The 23513-nt window shown below is 39.5% G+C and overlaps 1 protein-coding gene across 1 annotated transcript; it reads right to left on the bottom strand.

Moving 5' to 3' along the window:
* Nucleotides 1-710: 710 nt before the first annotated feature.
* On the bottom strand, nt 711-21256 carry LOC121908325. Its single transcript, XM_042428239.1, has 7 exons — nt 20851-21256; nt 17917-18910; nt 12406-12413; nt 9965-10402; nt 5732-6325; nt 2157-2933; nt 711-1566 (listed from the first exon to the last, which is right to left on the bottom strand). The coding sequence occupies exons 1-7, from the start codon at nt 21119-21121 to the stop codon at nt 845-847; spliced, it is 3804 nt and encodes a 1267-aa protein (XP_042284173.1). The 5' UTR covers nt 21122-21256; the 3' UTR covers nt 711-844.
* Between the last annotated feature and the right edge of the window lie 2257 nt (nt 21257-23513).

Here is a 23513-nt window from a genome sequence, read left to right as displayed (position 1 = left end):
AAACATTTCCTGTAGTCTTTTTTGTCACAATGTCCAGAGCCTCCTGCATTTCTCCTTGGATTTCTTCCAAGGACGCAAATCTTTTCCCTTTCAGTCCCAATTTTAGTTTCACCAAGCTGCAGGTATACACTACCTCCAATAACTACACCCTACTCGTGTGCTATTGATGGCTTCTGGGAATTTTTGGGTCCCCCCCTTGTATTCTTCTTGTGCACACTAGAAATTAGTTTATTCCATGTGCAGTTTAAAGGGGACCTTTTATGTTTTTTCTTATTTTGTCATAACATTGGATGTTCATGTTAAACATGACCAGTGTCAAATAATGAGGTAAATGTATGTAGAAGTAATCCCTCTTAGAAAAAAGCACCAGCTTCAGACTGCTCTGAACACTCTTCTTCCAACGAAGCTCTGCTAATTTGGTGAGGAACACATTTCATTTCCTGTAAATTCTTCAGAATAAAAGTCTCCCATTATTTAGTCATTTAAAGGCTTTTAATATGAAGCAAAACAGGAAATGCTGGGTTTGCATCAGCAGTAACTTAACACAACTCTGATACAGCTGCCCCTCGGCCAATCAGAACTGAGTGGGCTCATCGGGAGGGGGGCCTTAAAGAGACAGGAGCCAAGTCTGCCTGTTAGAGACAGAGGCTGGACTGAGGGGCTGCATAATCGGCCAGTATAAGATAAATATGGAGTTTTTTGAACTGTGAATCATACAAAGCTACTCTAGTGGAGTCACAAAAGAAAAATATAGAGTAGGAAATGAACATAATAGGTCCTCTTTAAGGTGCAATTTCAAAATGTCCGTCTGATTCAAAATCTTACCACATATCTCACAGCTGAATTATTGCTCAGTGACATTTTTACACTGGTGTTTTTGAAATAAACTGAAACTGTCAAAGCTTTTCCCACAAGTTGAGCATATAAAGCAGTTTTGCCTGGTGGCATCTCCACTGCAGTTATTCTCACAGTTGCCTGAGTCAGTCATATTAAAGTCAAATACACCTCCCTCCTGGGTCCTATCACTCCCTGCTGTGTACTCATTCACAGACACCTCTTGTGTAACATGTTGATCTCGCAGCTCAGGTGCTAAAGTCATGTCAGAGCTTCTACATTGTATTCCCATTAATGGATTGTGCATCATTTCCACCTTTTCTTTGTCGTCTAGAAAAGGCAGATCCTTGAATGGTGATATATATTCTCTCTGGTCATTTGCTGCTCCAGCAGCAGGATTGAGGTGATACTTAACGTCATGTAAAAATACACAGACAGACTGTTCAGTGGCATCATCCCTCCTCTCTGTCCCAGTTGTCCATAGCTGACTTTGGTCTGGTGCTGCTGTGGCGTCATCATTCCCTGTCTGACTTAGAGTCTGAAAATCTTTACTATCGGGCTCCAGCTTTACCATTACCACTTGTTCGCAAAGTGTCTCGTTGTACGTGGAGCCGGATAGCTGTTCGTCTAAAGCTGCCAGTCCAGTCTTGGGCTCTGCCAGGTGCTCCAACGGTTGATTATCAGGCATTGTAAACATCATGTGATGTGCCTCCAGCAGTTCTGTGTTCTCCCCTTTTTTAAAGAAAGCAACAGAATTAAATGAGTAATGAATATTTACAAGTTTGCTTGTGTGCTTTTAAAATATATACAGAAGTGGGGCTTTAAGCAGTCTTGACCAAGATACGGATTCAGAGAAATGGTCATGGAGTTTAAAATTGATATTTTACCTAAATTGCCTAAATTATACTGTCAATTTAGTATTTTCTCTTAAAGAGTTCTATTCCAAGACGACCTTTTGGAAAACATTTCTATCTACTGTATCTAAAATGTAGAGAACTTAATTTGTCATTAATATAAAACATGTCACCTTTACAGGAAGTGGATCAACAGAAAGTTATTCAGCAAATATTTTGAAAAAAAAATTTCTTATTCTATGAACAAATTTTTTTGGATCTTGGACTGTTGGTTTGACATAATTAAATTTGAATATGGCATCTAGAGCTAAAGAAAAATGTTATGGGATTTTTTTTTTTTTTACTATTTTCTGACATTTTATGGACTAAATGATTGATCCGTTAATTGAGAAAATAACAGACCAATTTATCGTGGTGAAAATAATTGCCCAAGTCAATACATTATCCTGAAGGGCCCAGTTCTCTTACCATTTCTGTGCGTCTTCATGTGGCCCTTGAGGCTACTCTTCTGATTGAAGCACCTCCCACAGATATGGCAGCCGTATGGCTTCTCCCCAGTGTGAATTCGTAAATGTCTCTCAAGGTGCCCTCCACGCTCAAAGACCTTGCCACAGTACGAGCAGATGAAGCATTTCTTTGGTTTGATCACCTGGAAAGACCTGCTTCTCCTCTGTCGATGGTGATCTAGTGAGTCCCCCTGCAGACCAGGCAGGCCGGCGTGAACAGCTTCACTTGGAAGCAGGAGTGTTTCTGAGGACCCATACGGTGGCTGGGACATCATGCTGTTTTTGAGTTCCCCAAACGGTTTCCCCTGAAAGGGGAAGTTGCTATGGGAAGCCTCTACTTGTGGTGGGAGTAACTGAGCCATCCCTGGGAAGGACATTATATTCTGTCCTGAACTGCCCAGATATTCTGTGCTACTCATCTCAGAGTTGTTTTGCCCTTGTAACCTGGACATCCATTGTTGGCTGTCTCTCTCAAATGCTGTGAAGTTCTCCCTGAGGTCATCTACACCTTCCCTTATCTGTCCGTTTTCTCCAAGAAATAGTGGTTGCGCTATATTTTCCTCCATAGGCTCAGATTTGACCTGTACTGGTGCTGGAGGAGTGTCCTCAATCTTAGGTAGGCCATCCTCAGCAGTGCTGTGGCTCTCTCCCTCAGAGTGACGAGTATCAGTACCCGGCTTCTCCTCAGGAACCGGTTTCTGTTCGGCCACTTGGATCTCAACTGGTCTTGGCTGAATACCTGTTTAAGTAGAAAGAAGTCCTCATTATTTTACCATCCATGTGTAAGAGGTGAAAAGCATTTGACTGTTAATTCTTCAAGTTTTAAAATCTAAACAACTTTATTGTCCACCTTTGTAGCACAAAAGTAGAAATTTGTCTTCAGCTTGCATGACGATCAACATCAGATTTCCCATCATACACATCAAAAGCAGTAAGTAAAAACATTTAAATACACTATATTAGGTATAATTTTGTAAAAAAAAAAAAAAAAAAAAAAAAAAAAAGCAAGGAATAAAATATTTGAAATAATTTAAGACTAATTTAGTAAAGTAACAATATTGACATATCCATTAATTACCAGTTTAACTGATGTATGGCATGGGATGATGGATTTTTTATAGATATTTTTCTTTGCACAGTGTCTCTGTACCATCACCCCGAATGCAGGAACTGAAAGTTATGATTCAGGGGATAGCATGAATCCTCTAAGACTCTAAGTCATTTGTGCAACTGGTTTGTCATGGTGATAAACTAACAGGTTCTGTTAACAGGCTGATATTGCACTAACAAGTTTGACTGTTCTGGAGAGTTTGGCCTTGTTTTTGACAAGCAAGTATGTGAACCGGGACACAATGTTCAAAAAGACGATGTCTGCTAAACTCGTAAGTGGTTTGTAAATACATGTTATAACTTTTTAAATGAAATAAAACATTAACCTTCAGGGAAAAAGAGAATAGGCAGCATGTCACACATCAAATGCTATATTTATATAGTATCTAATGAGATTGTTCAGGCATTCATCTACCAACTGCAATGATCACAAGTAGAGATGCATCAGTATCTTAGGTGGCTTACCACTTCTGCTAAACAATTTCCTGGGGAAAACCCTGAAAATGTACAATTTGTTCAGAGGGAAATGTACATCTTGTCTTCATTCATACAAGCGTTCTTTAGAGGGGTTCGAGGAGAAAATTGCAGGATTTTTATTGCCTGTGCAGAAAGGACATAAAAGACCAGGCCCTCTTATGTGCCACCCCGGCTCACACAGCTGTCAGCAGGACACTTTAAAGTCACCATCCCCCCCCTTCACTGTCGTCTCAACCAATTTTTTTTCTCTGCTGACTGTGACACCGAGGAATGTCACAACCAAAGACTTCCAACTGTGAAGTGAACCAAGACTGCAAGTCAGAAAATAAAAATAACACAAGAATAAATATAAGAAGCTACAGTGTCAGGGAGATGTGGTGGACCTTCGAGTTTTTAAGAGCAGGGCCCGACCGATACTTTGGGGCCGATACCAATATTAAGGAGTAAAAAAACTCTGCTATCAATATATCAGCTGATAATCTTATATACACAGAATATATACATAAGCACACATTTTTTGCAGTGATCCTTCTAACATCGTTGTCAAACACTTGTGATAAAGCTATGTAATGTTTTACAGTTTAACAATAAACTTTATTGTATAAAATGACATCAGTGCACTGAAACAGTTCACTGGGAATTTAATAATTATAAATTACTATAAATAAAAAAACAGAACAAAAAACATATGTACATATATATTAAATTTGAATTAAGAAAAAGGATCAAATATACATAAAATGCTGCCTATATAACTTTAAAAAAATTAAAATATTGGCACATATCAGACAACATATACGCAGATACTGATATATCTGTGATAGGCCAATAATATTGGCTGATATATCGGTCAGCCTCTACTTAAGAGATACATTTATTGCTTCTCTGCAACAGTTTTCTTACAAAACAGCTACAGACCTAAAATAACAATTCATGAAAAGGTGCTAGTATTTCAAAGAGAACCAAATAATGAATACAGTTAAGAATAAATACACTAACAGTGAGCGAGAGACGCTACATTTTCAAGGTTTGATTCCCCTCACGATCCTTAAAGAGGACATATCATGCTTTTTGTTATTTTCTCTTATTTTTACAGTTATGATGTCAAATGTTAAACATGGTCGAAGGTCCAAAACTTGAGGTGAATGTATGTAAAAATGCTCCCTGCAGGTCAAAACACTTCATTTGCAACGTTACCTCTACGTCCTCCTCTAACGACATCAGATTGTATCAAACAGCCGTCTGTTCTGTAGCCTTTGTTGCTAAAGTTGTTCACATTGTCCGCTTGCATATTTCGGATCGTATTGGGGCTCGAGTACATACAGATGTATTTAAGAAGTTTCCATTTCAAGTAAAGAACGAGAAAAAGAAATTAATTCCTATTACAGCTGTTTGTTTATGTAGCCTCTCTCCTGGCCAATCAGAACAGGGCAGGCTCATCAGGAGGAGGGCCTTAAAGAGACAGGAGCTAACAGGCCTGTTTAAGACAGAGGCTGAACTGAGGGGCTGCATAAAGGGCCAGTATAAGATAAATAAGGAGTTTTTTTTTTAACTGTAAATCATGCAAAGATATTCCAGTAGAGCCCTAGAATATGAATACAGACCTGGAAATATGCATGATACGTCCCCTTTAAATACCCAGCAGCTCCAGTTTTGAAAGTCATAACCTCCCAGTGCAGGAAAACTTTTTTAAAATTTCTTCTCAAACATTTATCAAAGGAACACTGCCTCAGCACACAGACTGTTTTGCGTGTACATCAAGCTCTCTGACACTTGAAAGCTGCCAAGTACACTCAGTCTTCAGACTCAGAGGACAAAGCACTTTGCTCAAGGGCAACTCTAAAAAGCAGCTGTTAAAAAAAAAAAGGAGGATCAGAGCTTTTTTTATGCTCTCCACAAACTTATTTCTCATCTAGCTCAATCCAAACAACAATAAAGCATTTTACTTACATCTTCGGTGAATCTTTGTGTGCTCTTTGAGGCTACACTTCTGATTGAAGCGTCTCCCACATATCTCGCAGTGGTACGGTTTCTCACCGGTGTGAATCCTTTTATGCCTCTCGAGGTGCCCGGCACGCTCGAAACATTTACCGCAATACGGACAGATGAAGCCTTTCTTAAACATTAATCTCTTCACCGTCCTCCTCCGTACTGTGTTGTACAAGTTACGGTACTGACTGTAACCCAGCAGCCCTCGGCTGAACGGGCTTTGCTGGAACCCACCGGAGCTGCTGCACGACACGGCTAGTCCGGTGTCCAGAGAGGATTCGGGAAGACACAGCTGGGAGTTTTGCCCTAAATTTAAATCGTCTGAGTTGTTGCGTTCCATCTCAGTTTGTGTCGCTGGTCTCCACTGTGCAAGGTCCCTCTCATACAAACCCAGCTCTTCTCCCAGCTGGCCGGGTTGTCCTCTGGCCTCTTCACCTCCCTCTTCCACAGGTTCGCATTTCACCTGCACCTCAGGTATCGACAGGCTGTTTTGGTCCTTATCAGCGTGCACCTTTTCCAGCAAAGTCCTCTCCTCCCCAGTGACGCTCTGACCATCTGTGGAAAGACAATGGTACAGTTGTAGTTATGAAAAGGTCATCCAAAGGCTACTTGACACAAATCCTATAATTATTTTCGTATAATATATTGGTGGTTTACTTTATTCTGACATATCTGTGGCACCACAGTTAAGGGGGAATAATGATACTGACTACATAAAATTCAAAGCTGAGGTGGAGTCACATAAGTGTCTGAATCATTCCAGTAAAACACCTGTTATGGTCCTTTACTGGGTCTTAACATTTTTATTTTGCACTGTTCCATTTTTTTTTAAAGAAAACCAAAGAAACAAGCACAGCGTCCATCACTTGAACTCACTTTAAAGTGAGTTCAAACAATTTCTAAAAAAGGTGACACATGTAAGAGAAACACAGAAACAGCAACGTGGTCCTTTGCTGTCACATTATATAACAGGAGACGACTGTTGGAGTTTTAACATTTGTAAAACACAATATAGGTAGAGCCTCAAACCTGGACTTTCTGAAACCATCAACAATTCATCACTAAATGACTTTTAATTTATTAATCCTTATTTATGAAGGAAAAATGTCAAACATTTTCTAATTCCAGCATCACAATGTGAGGATTTGCTGCTTGTCTTTGTTTTATATAATTTGAAATTGAATATATTTGGGTTCCAGACTGTAAGTCGAACAAAACAAGCAATCTAAAGACTGATGGCCTGTTTTTACACTTTATAGATTAAACAATTAATTAATTAACTGTAAAAAAAAATACTGGACAGATCACACAAAAATGAGAATAATCATTAATTTGCTACCCCTACATACATGAGTGATTACGCCTACACCCATCATACAGTATTTTGGCAGTGCTAATGGAGGAGATTAAAGGCAGACTAGACAGAGCACAAAACAACAATCCCTTTATGAAAAGGACATAACTTGAGAGCCTTTATTTAATGCAACTAAAATGGGCCAATTAAGCAGTATTGGCAATATCATGCTGTATGTACTGCATCTACATCCCTGTTATGAGCCTTATTTCAGTGTGCTGGTTCTGCTCCAGGAGTTATTTATTGAGACTAACCCCAGCAGACAGACTGACAGATCCTTGCGGAGGTGTGGAGGTGATGAGGTTGGAGAACAAGAGTGGCCCCACATTACTGTGTTCTTTCAACTGGTTTGTGCTAATTTAACTGAGAATTTGTTCTGATATAGGCTATTCACCACCAGCCTCAACATGAGTCCTTCTTTACTGCTGGACCTTGAGGCCCATTAAGCCATGAAGAGGGACCCTGTGTCAAAAAATATCTTTTTAAAACATTCATTGGTTCAGTTTTGAGGGGATGTGGTTTTTCCAAAACTTGAGATGAACGTATGTAAAATGCTCCATGCAAGTCAAAAGCCAGGGCTTCAGCCTGCTCTGAACGCTGCGTTTGCAATATTACTTCTACTTCATCCTCTATATCCTCCTCAGGATGGCGTCAGATTGTTCGCCAAGCCCCCGGGAACAACGCCGGGCTGTGAAGCCAATTGGACGGAGATAGCTGCCAAACCGTGTAATCCCAGGTCCGTCACGCACACTGGTTCAAAAAGCGATTTTCACGCACACAAACATTGGAAACGGAGCAGCTGTAAAATGTTGAATGAATTTTTCTGAGCGTCACAACACTCGCAAAATGACTCATTTTATAATCAGAATCTGATCCAGTTGGCCAGATAACATTTGGAAAGTTTAGCTAAAAGGAGGGAGGCGTCCTGAAGCCGTATGCAGACCAAATAAGGCACCAGTCCTCCCAATCACTTGAACGGGGGTAGAGTGTTTCCGCTGCAAGCATTTTTTGAACTTTTGGAGAAACGCAACCCGACGTCACTGCAGCTGAAGGCTGCAGCGGCCAATCACAGCCGGAGATCAGACTGATCGGAGCAGGAAACTCTGCCATGAGGGAGTACAAAGACGTTACTGGGAGGAGGGGAGGACATTTCTCTTCGTTTGATAACGTTGAAAGAAAAGTTAAGACTTTTCTGTCCCGACTTATTTTAAAAAAGACAAGAGAAAGAGAGAGAGAGAGAGCAGCTGTGGTCGAGCGAGCTAGGGACTGAATGAAGAGAGGGAGCGCTAGTAGGGAGTTATTTATATAAAACGTTATTTTTTGAAGAATATTTCTTGAGAGTGAATCAAGATCTGACCTGGACATAACATTTGGACAACACATCTGACCAATAAGCAGAGTGAACATTCTCACATGGTTTCTAGTCATGCATTTTGGTTCAATTGGATTTTTCTCTATGAAAAGAAACCGAACCAAGTTTACCAACTCATCCACTGATCTGGCCCAGAGAAAAGAAACTGTAGGTTTGAAATCGAACCACAGACAGAGGATATAGACCTGAAAATGAGCATGATACGTCCCTGCTGATGTGTTAAAACCAAATGACCACACAGAGAACCTGGGGCCTGGTACTGTTCCAGCAGAGAAAAAACTGTACACAGTCCAAAGAAAAGGGGAGAAACTGGGAGTTAAAGGGAACCCAGAACTTAATTTTCGCCCCGGGGCATCTAATCAGGTTACTGCGGCAATGGTGGTGAATATCCTCACCAACCATTGAAACCTCAAGATCAGATGGGTGATAAGAAAACACAGGTTTCTGCTCCCTCACATCAGTTTCTGAGTGAGCAGCTGCAATGTGTGATGTGTGGCCAGTGGTAGAAAGTCACTTAGTACATTTATTCAAGCACTGTACTGAAGTATAATATTGAGGTACTTGTACTTTAATTGAGTATTTCCATTTTGTGCTACTTTATAGCCTACTTCTACTCCTCTACATTTCAGAGAGAAATATTGTACTTTCTACTGCACTACATTTATTTGACAGCTTTAGTTACTTTTCAGATGAAGATTTGACACAATGGATAATATAAGAAGCTTTTAAAATACAACACATTGTTAAAGATGAAACCAGTGGTTTCCAACCTTTTTGGCTTTTGACGTCTTACAAAAAGCAGTGTGTAGTCGGGGTCACATTTCAGATGTCTATGAGTTGTTAACAGCTCCACTAAACAGTGATTTTTCCCTCTAAACATCTCACATGGTTTCATTTCAATAAATGTTCAAATGATGCAATATTTCATCAAAAGATTAGAGAAAAAGTCCAAAAACTGAAAACAGATTTATGTATCAGAACTTTGTTTTTTCTTCTTTTCTCTCCCATTAATCATCTCACGACCCCTCAGATTTATCTGGTGACCCTTTGGAGGGGCCCCGACCTCTAGGTTGGGAACCACTGGATTAAACTAGCTAACTGATATAAAGTAGTTGGAACCAGCTCCACCTCCAGCAGCTACAACAGTAACATGCTGCTCTAACACTGATGCTTTAATATTGATAATGTAATGATGTCATATATAATAATATATTAGTCAGAGGGACCAAATCACTACTTTTACTGCAATACTTGAACCACATTTTACTGATAATACTTATGTTTGTTTACTTGTGTAGGATTTTTCATGCAGGATATTTCTTCCACCACTGTGTGTGAGTGTACCTCAGATTTATACCAAGTTAACATGGTAGACTAGTGTGTTTTGGGTGTGTGTGTGTGTGTGTGTGTGTGTGTGTGTGTGTGTGTGTGTGTGTGTGTGTGTGTGTGTGTGTCAGGTCCATCTTACCATCTCTCCTGTGTGTTGCAGGTCGCTGGGTCACCCTCTCTTGCGCTGCTCTCAGCTCGCTGTGCAAAAGCTCGATGTTGCTCTTCAGCTTCTTGATCTCGTTTTCACGCTGGCACATCTCCAGCCGCAACACCACCTCACCATCCTCCACAACTTTGGAGATTTCTGCCACGGCTGCTTTGGACAGGGCATCGATAATGGAGGCAATTTGAGTCCGCAGAGCAACGCTGCTCAACATTATTATAAAGCAACCGAGTGACTGAGAAGCCTGAACTCTGACGCGGCGCTGAGGCTGCAAGTTGGTGCCGCTGATGATGTTACGCTCGAAGCGGACCACTCGACACTGTATCGACCTTACAAAGCAACAGCGGAAAGATGTTTCGATGCCTCGCTTTACCACGCCAAAAATCACGTGACCACCCCAAACGAGGCGTCGTTACGTCACGCTCGTACCAAAGGGGGTGCCACCTTCTTTGTTTAAAGGACCAGTGTGTAAGATTTAGTTGCATGTAGCAGAGGGGACTTTGCAGAAATTGAATATAATATTCATAAGTATGTTTTAAATAGTGTATAATCAGCTGAAGATAAGAACCATTGTGTTTTCATTACCTTAGAATAAACCCTTTATTTCTAGGTAGGGAGCGGGTCCTCTTCATGGATGTATAATAAGAGCTAGATAGGGCACCGCTGCTCAGCCTTGCAGCCAATTTTTCCCAGTGGCCACTCGCGGTAATGCAGCGAAAAATCCTCTTGCGGCCCAAAAGGGATTTTCCCCATGGACCACCGTTGTAAAAGAGACGCCTGTAAAACTGTTGACAGGACCCCTTGAACTGCAAACAACGTCAATTATGAGTCTTTCTATTATGGACTTTTGATCCATGGAGGTTTTATGTTTGTAAAACTTTCCTCGAGCCGAGAAAAGCGATTTAAAAATCTGTGACGTCATCACAATGTAAAGTCTATGGGCCGAGTGGGAGCTTGCGGGCGGGGCCAGCGGGAGAAACACTACTACGCATATTCAGTGGGTTGCACAATGCAGAAGCAAACCCAGAAGCTAGAAACTTTTTTTGGCATATGCATGGGTGCCATTTTTAGTCCAGTATCCAGCTCTTATAATACAACCATGGTCCTCCTCCACAGAGGCCGCCATGTTGCACCACCATGTTTCTACCGTAGCCCAGAATGGACAAACCAAACACTGGCTCTAAGGGGGCCTTTCATGTTTTTCTTGAGTTTCGTGGCCACCGTAGGTCCTCCTACACATCTGAAAGGTGTGGGGGTGGGGGGGTGGTTACTAATTGGTTTCGATCTGCAACCTCATTGCTAAATGCCACTAAATTCTACGCACTGGTCCTGTAATTAAATAAATATTAAAAGTCACAAATGTACTAATAAACATGTAAGAAATGACATGGGGATTTGTGTGGAACTCTCATTTATCTAACATGCACTGGGAAACAACATGGCTTCTCCCATAATTTGTTATCCACAACAAATTGAAAGAATTACATTACAAAACCGTGCATAATATATATCCCACCAACAAATTTGTCTCAAGATTTGTGGATATCGTTAACAAATGTGAATTTTGTACAAATAAAGAAGAAACAACTAAACATCTATATTATGAATGTCAGTATACAGGATTCTGGGGGGTAAAAAATGAAGATTACTTTGACACTCAAACAAACCATTCAATTAAGCTGGAAGTCAAGGATGCATGTACTATGAAAACAAAACCAAAAACTTAAATGGACTGTCCTTTTGTTAATTTTACTAGGAAAATTTAAACTTCACATCTGTAAATCCAAGTTCTCGAGGTCTCACCCATCGTTTGAACTTTTCATGATGGAATTTAGAAATTATTTTGAGTGTATCCAACTTATAAACAAGAAATATGCACATACAGTTAGTATGCTCCAAGACTTTTTTGAGAAATCTGATTTTATTGCCTCCCTCCTCTATTATTTTTATTTATTATTATTACTTTTACCCCATGTCCTGTTACCATATTGAATGTATCAACCAATTGAAAGTGAAGTCATGCCTGTTATGTTACCTTTGTTATATTATCATGCCTAAGTGTTTTCTGTGTTCATTTATTAATAGACTGGATTGAACAAAATAACCACGCTGAAAGCAGTAAGACCATTTATAATTTGTTTCATCTCGATTCAGCCATATAAGTGTAATACCAATAGTTGCCCAGCAGACGCGCCATTTTGATTATATCAAATGCTCCTAAGCAGTGAACCATTTTCAGTGCAACTGTTTCATATTGATTCAGTGCTTCAGAAAGCTTCGTTTCCTCAACGGTCACAAACTGCAGCTGTGCAGTTAACTTTGTGTTGGTTTTTGATGTGTGCCAGCTTTGAGTCAGCAGCGGCTGGAATAAACAATAAACACAAGTCGTCGTTTTACGGAAGTCATGAAACAAATACCGTAACAACTGGGGAAAACGCGCAACGCACATTGCTACAAGCACATGAGAGGTTCTCCCTTTTTTTATGAACCAAAAAGCATTTCAAAAACGTTGCATGTCACATGTTTTTGTTTGTATGTGAACAATACGATTAATAGAATAAAAATAAGTACTTTTATTTTAAATAAAATAAAGAAAGGGGGGTAGTATGAAGCTATCTGTTCACATTACCCTGAGGGATTTTTCTCTTCAAATTTCTCTTAAAGATCTCCAGATTTTTGGAGACATATAAAAAAATACTCTGCTTTGACTAATAATCAGTGTCTGACATGTTTTTTCCACAAAAAAAGTTTGGTTAATTTCTTATATTCTGACATCTCCTCCTTCTCTATCATTGAAAAATCCAGGATTGATGAAAATGAAAATATTTTTAATTTAAAAGTTTGAACTGCTGGACACAAGATGTTTCCTACTTCACTGTAAAGTCCATTCTCAGTGTACATGCACTGGAGGCTTCAAGTGTCCACATTTTACTTGTGTAACTTGCACACTGGACCACAACTGGTTCCAAAATTGTTGTGATGTCATAAATCATACTCGTAGATACACGCCTATAACTGAGATTTAAGGTGAGCACAGAGAAACTTTCCTTCTTCAGCAAATAAATGTGAACAGCCTTCTAGTGTCAAACTCTGCACATACATCATTCAGCACAGTGAAACTCAAACATCCAACTGAAGGAACAAGAAGAAAAACACATTTGTTATTGAGGGTTTGAGTAATCATATTGATTCATTACTTTTAAATTATTTTAAAATCCGAAAACATTTAAAATTGACATTCGACAGTGTTGTTACATACTGCAAATATTACAATTCTTTGATCTGCATAAAAAAAAACAATGTTATATGTTATATTACTATACTGATTCTCCAAACTAGAAGAGGTGATGTTCAAAACAGTTTCTGTTGTTTATACAAGAATTTGACAATGGCATGTTTTGAAATATAGAAATTGAAAGGACAGAACATGTATTGTACTTGAGTAGTATTCTCTTTCCTGCCACCTTTTACAAATAACATTGTGAACTGGCTCGGTAAAAATAAAAAAAAAAGACAAGTTACAGTATGTTTTTATAACAAGTCTGAAAAAAGAAATGGGAAACAGGCACTTATATACTTCTATGCACTTATAAGTATATATTTTATATATACTTTAGTGTATGCAGTATAAGAGAGGCGGGATTGTTGCCGGTTTGATCCAGTGCAAAATCAACTGGTCCAGTGGAGCTTCAAAGTGTCAATATGTGTAACTATGGGAGTGTGATCAGGGCTTTCCTGTAAAAGAGAATTGGGCTCTTCCTGAAAGTTCCATAAATAAAGGTAAAAAACCAAAACAAACAAAGAAAACCTCTATTTAACATTCAGGAATAGAGACATTGATAAGAGGAATAACAGGGAGGTTTATGGCTCTACTTAGCCATCTTGTCTGCTCTCTAAACAACAAACTCTAATCAGTACCAGTTTCTAACAACCATATCTCAAGAAACTGACAAACACAAAGTCCTCTAATCAGACAGTCAGCCCATTCTCCCACATCAAAAGGGGCAACAGATGATGTAACAATGATTCAGCAGTAGAAGAAGTAGTACACATTTTAAAATCTAGCAAGAGAAATATGAAATGAAGGCAAAATGGAAATACAAATGTAAAAGTTACAACAAATCTCCACAGATGATTTAACGAACTATTAACTATTGCAGAGGTATACACCCCCTTCACTATGACACACTTGATAAGTTGAATGGTGATCACTTGTGTGTAATCATGGTGGGAAAAGTGATTTCAGGTTAAAGTCAGCTTGTTGATTGATTTCCTGGCAAAAACTACATCATGAAGACAAAAAGTACCAATCAGAGAGAAGATACCAAAAATTTCAAAGGCACGGAAAAAACCCCTCTGAGTACTGCAAGATCATAATACAATTATGCTGTAAATCTATCTGGAGGAGGACATCCTCTTGTGTCCCTGTGAGAAAGTGTAGAAGGACATCAAGAAGCCTCTGATACTCTGTAGGAGCTGAGATGACCGTGACAATAAATGCTTAGTATTTGTTTAGGGTATGGTCAGAATGATATGTATATAATATATATATACTGTGAGTAGATATATATATATTTGTCGACCATCAGAGATTTTATTGTATGGTACTTATCTCTTAAATATCTCTGGGTGTGGAAGACCATTGTGAGCCATACTGGAAATCAGTGAGCAGGACTGCTTTATGGCAATATTGGGTTTTTATTAGAGCCCAAACAATACTTGATTTTTGAGTCTAATAACAATTAAGATATCTTAGAGTTTTGTTTAGTTTTTTCATATTTTTATATTTTTTCAGCATGTTATGCCTTTAATAGATAGAGACAGTAGAGAGAGATCACAAGACATGAGGAAGGAGAGATGAGATATGACAGGAAATGAGGAAAGAGAGATGAAGTACAACGTGCAACAAAGTTCCTCTGCCAGAATCCAACTGTGGACATTGCGGTTATGTGGCATGCGACTAAACCAGTAGGCTACCGGGATGCATCGAGTTTTGTTGGGTTTTTTTTACCTAAAGAAATAAGATGAACAAACATTATAAAGGATATGTTAAATTTGTTGTTTGTTGTGACAACGATATGTATAACTAGAAATGCATTTCCTGATTTTCCTGTGGAAAATGTGTGTGAATGCTGACAGCTGAAATAACTTACAAAGCATTGCTGCAAATACGACACACTTGTTCAGCATCCCCATCTGTACAACTTGGCAGAATTTGGTTACCATGGTATATAACATTTAAGAGATATGGCAGTTAATAAGAAGTATGGTGGTGTTTTACACATGATCACAGGGTGGAGCTAAGGGCATCATCCACACCTTCAAAAGTTTGGCAACCAATTACAGACAAACAGAAAGTGATGCCAAGAGATGAACTCATAAGTTTTGTCTGGGGTCATCTAAATATGATATTTACCAAGTTTGGTGAAGATTAGATGAACTACGTGCCAACAGAAGCAGAAAATATTTCTGGGTGCAAATGGGCGTAGCCTATATCAGTTGAATCAGCATTGTCCAAGGAACACACTATGCAAATATTGTTTTGATACACCTCATGGTTCATGAGTTGTGTAAACATATAACTGACCACATGGTGGCGCTATTGGTCCCATGTTTTAATATGTTAAGAATCTCCACATGGGACACCTGCCCATGTAGTATGAATACTTTAGCACTTTTAGGTTTTGAGATACCACCTTGCAAACATTCCTCCCATTCATATTCTGTCACTTTTTGTGTTTTTGGTTTTGTTTGTTGCAGATGAAAGATTGTAGTGTCGCTTTGCTATTTGAGTTGTATTCATGTTTATTCTGTGGCGGTTTATTATGAAGAGTTCAGTGTTTTCTGGGTTTTGTGTTTTTTGATGTGTTCCCTCCTAAGTTCCTGTGCTTGCTTTGCCCATCTACACACCTGCCCTGCATCTAGCATCGTTAGCGGTGCCCTGCTGTGTTTCCACACACCTGCCCTGTATCATAAATAAACCTTTGAAAACAATAGTGTGAATGCATGTGTATATTTTTATAAGCTTGCCCTGAGAAGCATGTCCTGCCCATATAATATTTCTGACATTTTCACTTGGTTGTAAACTAATCAAAGGTTCATATTCATGTGTTTGGTGCACATCTAGGACTAGAGAGGCCTAAATCACCTGACTCACCAGAGAGCAGCTATTGTATTGGTATATCAGAGTTACTTTTTGTATTTAAAAAGTCATTTAAGCATTTTATTGTGAAGTCCTTGTTAACTGGAATGATTAGGAATTAGGACTGTAACACCAACTAGAAAATGCATTTCCTGCAGAAAATGTGTGAATGCTGACAGCTGAAATGAATCGCAAAGCATTGCTAAAAATGCAGAAATCTGAAATGAATTTTATTTTTTCAAAAAGCTGAAAGCTCAAATACACTGCACTGCTGAAAAACCTGGAAGCTGAAATGTAAAGCTGGCAACATTGGGAGCTGAACTGTGTTACCTAAAGAAGCTAAGAGTTGAAATACATTAATAGAAAAGCTGGAAGCTGAACTATAATACTTTCAAAGATGGAAGTTGGAATAAATTGCCTAAAAAGGCTAAAAGAACAAATGCTTTGTATTAATATTATGTAGATGAACTGAATTACTAAACAAATTGGAACAGAAAAGGCATCGGCCCCAAAGAACTGAGAGTTGCAAAGTCTTACTGAAAATGCAGAAATGTGAAATGAATTGCTAGAGTTGGAAACTAAACTGCATTTTCTAAGGAATCTATGAGCTGAAATGCATTGCTATTGCTATGCATTATTATGCATTATTGAAAAAGCTTGATATTTTGAAAAGTAAAAAGTGTGGAATGGACACATAAATGTCCTCAAAGAGCAAGTTTAACATTTGAATGGCTTCTGTAGCTTCAAGTATGAAGAAGTAGTAGTCAACCGAAAAACATACAGGAGAAGAACAAATTACAAAGCATTGCCGAAAAAGCAGAAATCTCAAATGAATCACTAAACTGAAATTCCAGCCTCATCTGTGGCCCACAGGTAAGCTCCTATTAACATTTCAAGACTTTAATTTTGAAATAAAAGTCTCATCCTGAACTTCCTGTTAGATACAGTAACTCTATGGGGCTTTTATTAGAAAATAAATAAATAAACATTACTGCCTGGGGCTTTTATTTTGCAAAACTAGGTCCATTCCTAGTTTCCTGTTCAGATACAGTTAGTGTCTGGGGCTTTTATTTTGGAAAACTAGGTCCAATCCTTTGGTTCCTGTTAAGATACAGTTACTATCTGGGGCTTTTATTTTGGAAAAACAAGCCACATCCTGAGCTTCCTGTTAAGATACAGTTACTCTATGGGGTTTTTATTTAGAAAGAGTGATTGTGTGTACATGTCTGTCTGTCTGTCTGTCCTTTAAAACTATAAGAAGTAAGACACAAAGAAGGATTCAGGTGGAATGAATACTGCTTATAAAAAAGGTAAACAGACAGAAGTATTTGGGTGGAAAAATCCTTTAACACTACAAAACGTTAGACAGAAAGTAGTATTTGAGCGGAATAAACCTTTAAAACTATAATTAGACGGAAAGAAATATATTTATATAAAATATTTTTTTTTTTTTATATCCCCTAAAAATATTTAGGGGATATAAAAAAAAAAATCCACAAAGATATATGATAAAGAATGAGCAGATGCATTGCCCAGTCCTAGTCTGCATTTCCAGTATATGAACACACTGATTAGAGGAATTATTAAATATGGAAATCCCATTTTTCCTCATCCATGGTTTGAACACCGCCAGCATCCCTGCTCTGCCCCCTGAAATGCAAAGTAGACATTTTTATTGTTGCATTCAATGCTTTATTTCTTGTTTAAACAACAATACCCTGGCAAGATAAATAATTTGTGCAAATTCTTAGACACCTATAGAGCGAGAGTCCCCGTAACTGAGCGCTATCGTCCGTGCAGGTGAGTCTCTAGATGTATTTTGAGGTTACCCAGCACTGTGAAGCTTTTACTACACTGCCCGCAGCTGTATGGCTTCACCCCGCTGTGGAAACGCTCATGTCTCAGGCAGTTGTCCTGCCTCGAAAACATCTTGCCGCAGATTTTGCAACTAAACGGTCTCTCTCCCGTGTGCACGCGTTGGTGCGTTTTCAGCCGGGTCTTCTGGGTAAAAGATTTCCCGCATTCGAGGCACCTGAAAGGTTTGAAGGGTTCGTGGGTGATCTTGTGCTCCTCCAGCTGGGACAAGCGGGCGAAACCTTTGTTGCAGACCGAGCAGATGAACAGTTTCTGATTTGCTCTCCACACATTCAGTAGCCTTTTTGCTCTATAGTTGTTTCTACTGAGGATGTGATCTTCTGCGTTTGATCCCGACATTCCCACCGTCCTCTGCACGTTAGGCGTGGCTAGTGACGGCCCCGCCTGTCGTGAAATAGACTGACTGACTGCGGGCTGTGAAACATGTCTGAACGGCTCGCTATGAACAGACTCTGAAGCGGTGCTTCCCATGCACATAGGTCGCATCTCAACCTCTACTTTTATCGGCACGCTTAAGGAATCATCTGCAAATTCTTCTACTGCGGTCGATGAAGAATTATAGGAATTTTCTGTGTTTCTGTGAGCAGCAAATTGTTCGGGGTGAGAGGAGAAAATCGGTATTTGCTGCTGCATTGCGTGCACTGCTTCAACTGAGCTTTCCTCAAACATGCTACAAGCAGGAGGAGGCCAGATCTGATCGTCTGGCTCTCCAGCATCAAAGCAGGAGTTATTGGCTGCTGTTGCAATGTTGTCAGTTGTTTCCTGGGTGGCAAGTTCATCTGCTGGCTCACATTTCACCACTGGCCTCATGTTATTGATCTCTTCTGTTCCAAGTTGGGGCTCGCAGAGTGAATCACCAGGGTTCGGTTCCAGATACACTGCAGGCCTTTCCTGGTCTTCTTCATCTGAAGATAAAAGAAAAAAAATTGTAAATACATGAATTTGACTATTAAAGGGATGGGTTTACAATTTTTCAAGTCTGCTTTAAACAACAGTCAGGAGCCCAAATGAACATTGAAACAGGTTTTTCTTGCTGTGATGATTCCTCCTATTCATACTGGTCATTAGAAGATCCCTTCATAATGCACTTACAATGTAAGTGATGGGGGACAAAATCCACAGTCCTCCTTCTGTGCAAAAATGTATTTAAAAGTTTATCTGAAGCTAATATGAAACTTCAGTCGTCCAAATGAGTCAAATCAAGTAGATATCTTTCAGTGTTACAGTCTTTTTAGTGCCAAAGTCCCTCTTTTTGTTACTATACTCCCACCGCAGCTCAACATGGAAACACTGTCTGAGGAAACACAAAGAGGGAATTTGATGCTAAAAAGACTATAAATGTGTCAGATATCCACTTGATATGACTAACTCAGACTGCTGAAGCCTCATATAAGCTTCAGATCAACTTTTAATGCATTTTGCACAAAATGACTGTGTGGACACACTGTGGATTTTGACCTCCATCACTTACATTGAGAGCACATTTGAAGGGGATCTTTTAACAGTCAGTATGAACAGGAAGAACGATTACAGCGAGGAAAACCTCTTTCTCTGTTCATATGGACACCTGACTGTTGTTTTAAGACACACTTGAAAAATTCTGAACCCGTCCTTTAACTGCTAATAACTAACAAATGTAAGCAAACAAAGCAAGAACATTTAAACATTTAAAGAGTACACCTACATTGCTATTTATTTAGCCTGTTTATTGGAGGGTGTCCATATCTGAAGAACACAATGTGACATTTACTCAACACTAAGGATGAATTCTCTAACCTTGGACTTGTCCACAAGAGACACGATTCAATTTTTTCTGTCCTGATAACAATTCTGGTATCAACATCCAATAACAGTCTTTTCCTCAAATTCATAATCTTCAAACCTAACTGCATGGAGCTCATTTGAATCAAATATATAAAAAATATGTTAGCTTAATTTTTTTTGTGTGTGTGTTTTCCTTTTTTGTTGTTGTTTGTTTTTCTCCTTAACTTGAGGGCAGGTCCGCTGTATAAGCCTGGAACCCTTCTTGTATAGAATCAAAGGATGTTTGTCTTCCTCCATCAGTAAAACTATTGCGCGGTCAACCTTCATGTCTGTCCTTGACTATGGCGATATTCTGTATTGTCACGCTGCCCCATCAACACTTCACGCCAGTTGTGTATCATAGTGCATTACGCTTTATCACAAATGACAAATTTCATAATCATCATTGTTCTTTGTATCACAAGGTGGGTTGGACTTCCTCACAGTCAAGAAGAAAAAGCATCTCATGTTATTCATCTATAAAGCTCTACTGTTGAAGCTTACAAACTAACTCACATCTCTTCTCTCATTTAAATCTACTAACTACAGAAACATGATCCAGTAACTACTTAACCTTAAATATCCTTCATGTTCACACTAATGTTGGCAGTTTCAGGTACTATGCAGCTTTTAAACGGACTGAACTGCAAACTGCCCTCAAACTTGAGTCTTACATTCCTCTTAGAGATTTTAAAGCTGTTTTTATTCATCCTTGTTTATTGTGTAGTTTCTGTCTCTGCTGATTATCTCCCTATGAATGTTTCTTGTTCTCAAGTCTCTCTTGGAAAAGAGATCTTAATCTCAATGAAATGACTTCCTGATGACATAAAGATTAAGCAAACATCTTTTATTTATATTATCTGGATTTTATGCAGTCTAAACTTTTAATTACATTAAAATATTGAAATGAGCGGGGTTTTTTTTCCCGGATTCAACATAACTCCTGTTCTCTCAGGCAAGAAACTGTGTAAGCATCTAAAATCTTAATTTCAGATTTTTTTATTATTATTTTTTTTGAATGAAGTTTGGTGTGGTTGCTCACCTTTACTTGGCACCTGAATCCCTGATGGTGTCTGCTCCTGTTTGCCCTCTTTAGCTCGGGTTGTGGCTGCTTCTTGAGCATTACAGAGTTCAACCTCCATCGATTTTAAACTTCTTTTGAGCTCCTGAAGCTCGCTGTCCCTCCGACACATCTCCAGGCGCAGAGACACGATCCCGTCATCCACCAGCTTCGTTATTTCTGCGACTGCAGCCTTCGCCAACACATCCATAATAGCTGCCACCTGCATACCAAAAGAGGAAGGGAAAGACATCCTGCAGAGGGGAAATTAAAAAATCAGAGGAGGCTTGTTCCTTTCTCTGTTTCACAGGTAGAGCTCCAGCAGGGGGCCGAAGCACCAAGATTTATTTATTTGGGTTTGCATCCGAGATGGGATGTGACGTAGGGCCTTCTTCTTCTTCATTTCCGGCAGGTTAGGTGCTTTGAGGGACATTGTTGCCTCCCGCAGGTCGGGATTAGGTTGCAGGTCAGGGTATGTCTATGTTCAAAGGTGTAATCTTGTAGCAGCGACGACTACTTTCAGTAGATAGATAGATAGATAGATAGATAGATAGATAGATAGATAGATAGATAGATAGATAGATAGATAGATAGATAGAAAGAACTGCTGGTTGGTCAGTATTAGTCCTGTCTGTGTATGTCGTTCTACCAGGAACTGCAAGTTCATACACCTGGTCCACTTGGGGTATGTTACACTGATCCACGGCCTGGAAAAATAAAACTGATGTTTAAGGCTGTTCGAGACTGGCTCTGCAGCATCACAATCTCCTTGTGTCTATGAGCTTTAATTATGGAGGCACAGCAGATGGAGGTTGTAGAGGAGGTACAGCAGATGGAGGTTGTAGAGGAGGTACAGCAGATGGAGGCTGGAGAGGAGGTACAGCAGATGGAGGTTGTAGAGGAGGCACAGCAGATGGAGGCTGGAGAGGAGGTACAGCAGATGGAAGCTGGAGCGGAGGCACTAGGGTCCGAGAAGACCTCTGTGGTGTCATCAGAAACCACTAGATCTGCAAGTGTGGCTTCTCCTCCTCCCACAAATTCCTCGAATCCCTCATCTTCCTCCATAGGCTTATTCTCATCTAACTGCTCCAGCAACTAGGATGTCTCCTCAGAATTAGGGTGCATGTCTTGTAGGGGCTTATTATTCTGCCTCAGCAAGTACTTTATTCCAATGAGCTCTCCCAAGAAAATGTTAAACCAAGAAATTGAGAAGAAGAAGCTGAGACAGCAGCAGCAGCCCGGCCTTGGTTACAGCAATTTAGTCCTTCCAACAGGTAAATTTAGTAAGGTGCTCGCGCTGTTCCCTGAAGGAAATAACAGTACAGGATGTTAAGTATAAGAGGTTCCTGTTATATGGTTATATCCCCATACCCTTACTACTACGCATTCTAGTGTAGACTTAAGTTTCACCATCTGGTACTGTACATCCGATCTTATAAATGTTGCACAGCCTCCTCCAGCTTTTCCATTTCAATCATGTCTGACACTTTCATATCCTGGGAACACAAAGTCTAAACATGGCTTAAGCCAAGTTTCCGGAACACACAACACGTCTGTTTGATCTTTAAATACATCTACAAATCTCTTAAATTTCTGCCTATTTGCAACCAAACTCCTTGCATTTTATTGTAAAATGTATAACCTCAGCAGCTTAACAGTCATATTCATATATTTCCATGTTTCCTTCTTCAATGCAATCTTCACTCTTGTCGGTACACTTCTTTTCTCTTCTCCCTCTCTCATACACTTCCTGCTTCTGCCTCATGTATTTGTGCAGCTCCTCTGGGCCCTGGTATACACCCTCAAGGAATCTCTCTGCAACATCTACCACCACTCTAATGATGTCTGACCTTTTGGTTTGGCTTCTAGCTGCCCATAAAATGTCTGCCATAAATGCAAGGAATGACTGTGTGTCTATTATCTGTTTGCTGCCTCCTTAACCATAGGCAGTGAGGAGAATGCTCTAGTTACCCCTGACCTGGTAGGTTCCCCTAATCCCCTCACTTTCCTCAAGGAATCTACATATGACATTTTGTCCTCAGCTCTCATTTTTCTACTTCCACAGCCATTACGTGATGCTCACATCCTCTGGAGGAAGACATGGTTTCCACTACAGTTACAGCACTTGATTTCCTCAGACTGACATTGTGCAAAGTTGTGGTTTCCTCCACGTTGTCTACATAGTCTATTTCTCCTACACGCTGCTGCTACATGGCCAAAGCACTGACACTTAACAACGCAGTGGGAGCCATATGTATTGACTCACTTGAAAGCTCATATATCCCAGACTAACTCTTGTTGTTGGTGGCTGTGAAACTCTACTGTAGAAACATGGCAGTGCAACATGGCGGGCTCCATGGAAGAGGACCAGCTCCATATGTAGGTATGACGGGCTTATTCTAAGTTAACAAGAACACAACAATTCTTATTATCTAGTGATTATACACTAATGAAAACATACTTATGAATACTATATTCCATTTCTGCTAAGTCCGTTCCACTAGATGCCACTAAATTCTACACACTGCACCTTTAATATGTAATTAGTGTAATATGTGTAATACAAACTGTTTTATATATAGCTTATTGATACAATGGATGTCTTGGCTTTGTAACCCTTGTTCTATATGTGGTACTTGTTCCAA

The sequence above is a fragment of the Thunnus maccoyii genome, chromosome 12 (assembly GCF_910596095.1).
Source record: "Thunnus maccoyii chromosome 12, fThuMac1.1, whole genome shotgun sequence".
Taxonomy (NCBI): Eukaryota; Metazoa; Chordata; class Actinopteri; order Scombriformes; family Scombridae; genus Thunnus; species Thunnus maccoyii.
The sequence above is the reverse complement of the archived record's forward strand: the minus strand, read 5'-3'. Positions and strand labels throughout refer to the sequence as shown.

Coding starts and splice junctions, on each gene's coding strand:
- LOC121908325 (XM_042428239.1), bottom strand. CDS start 21,121: ATGTCTTTCCCTTCCTCTTTTGGTATGCAGGTGGCAGCTATTATGGAT. Junction 18,911..20,850: donor GATTCAGGTGCCAAGTAAAG/GTGAGCAACCAC, acceptor TTTTATCTTCAG/ATGAAGAAGACCAGGAAAGG. Junction 6,326..9,964: donor TGCAACACACAGGAGAGATG/GTAAGATGGACC, acceptor GTCTTTCCACAG/ATGGTCAGAGCGTCACTGGG.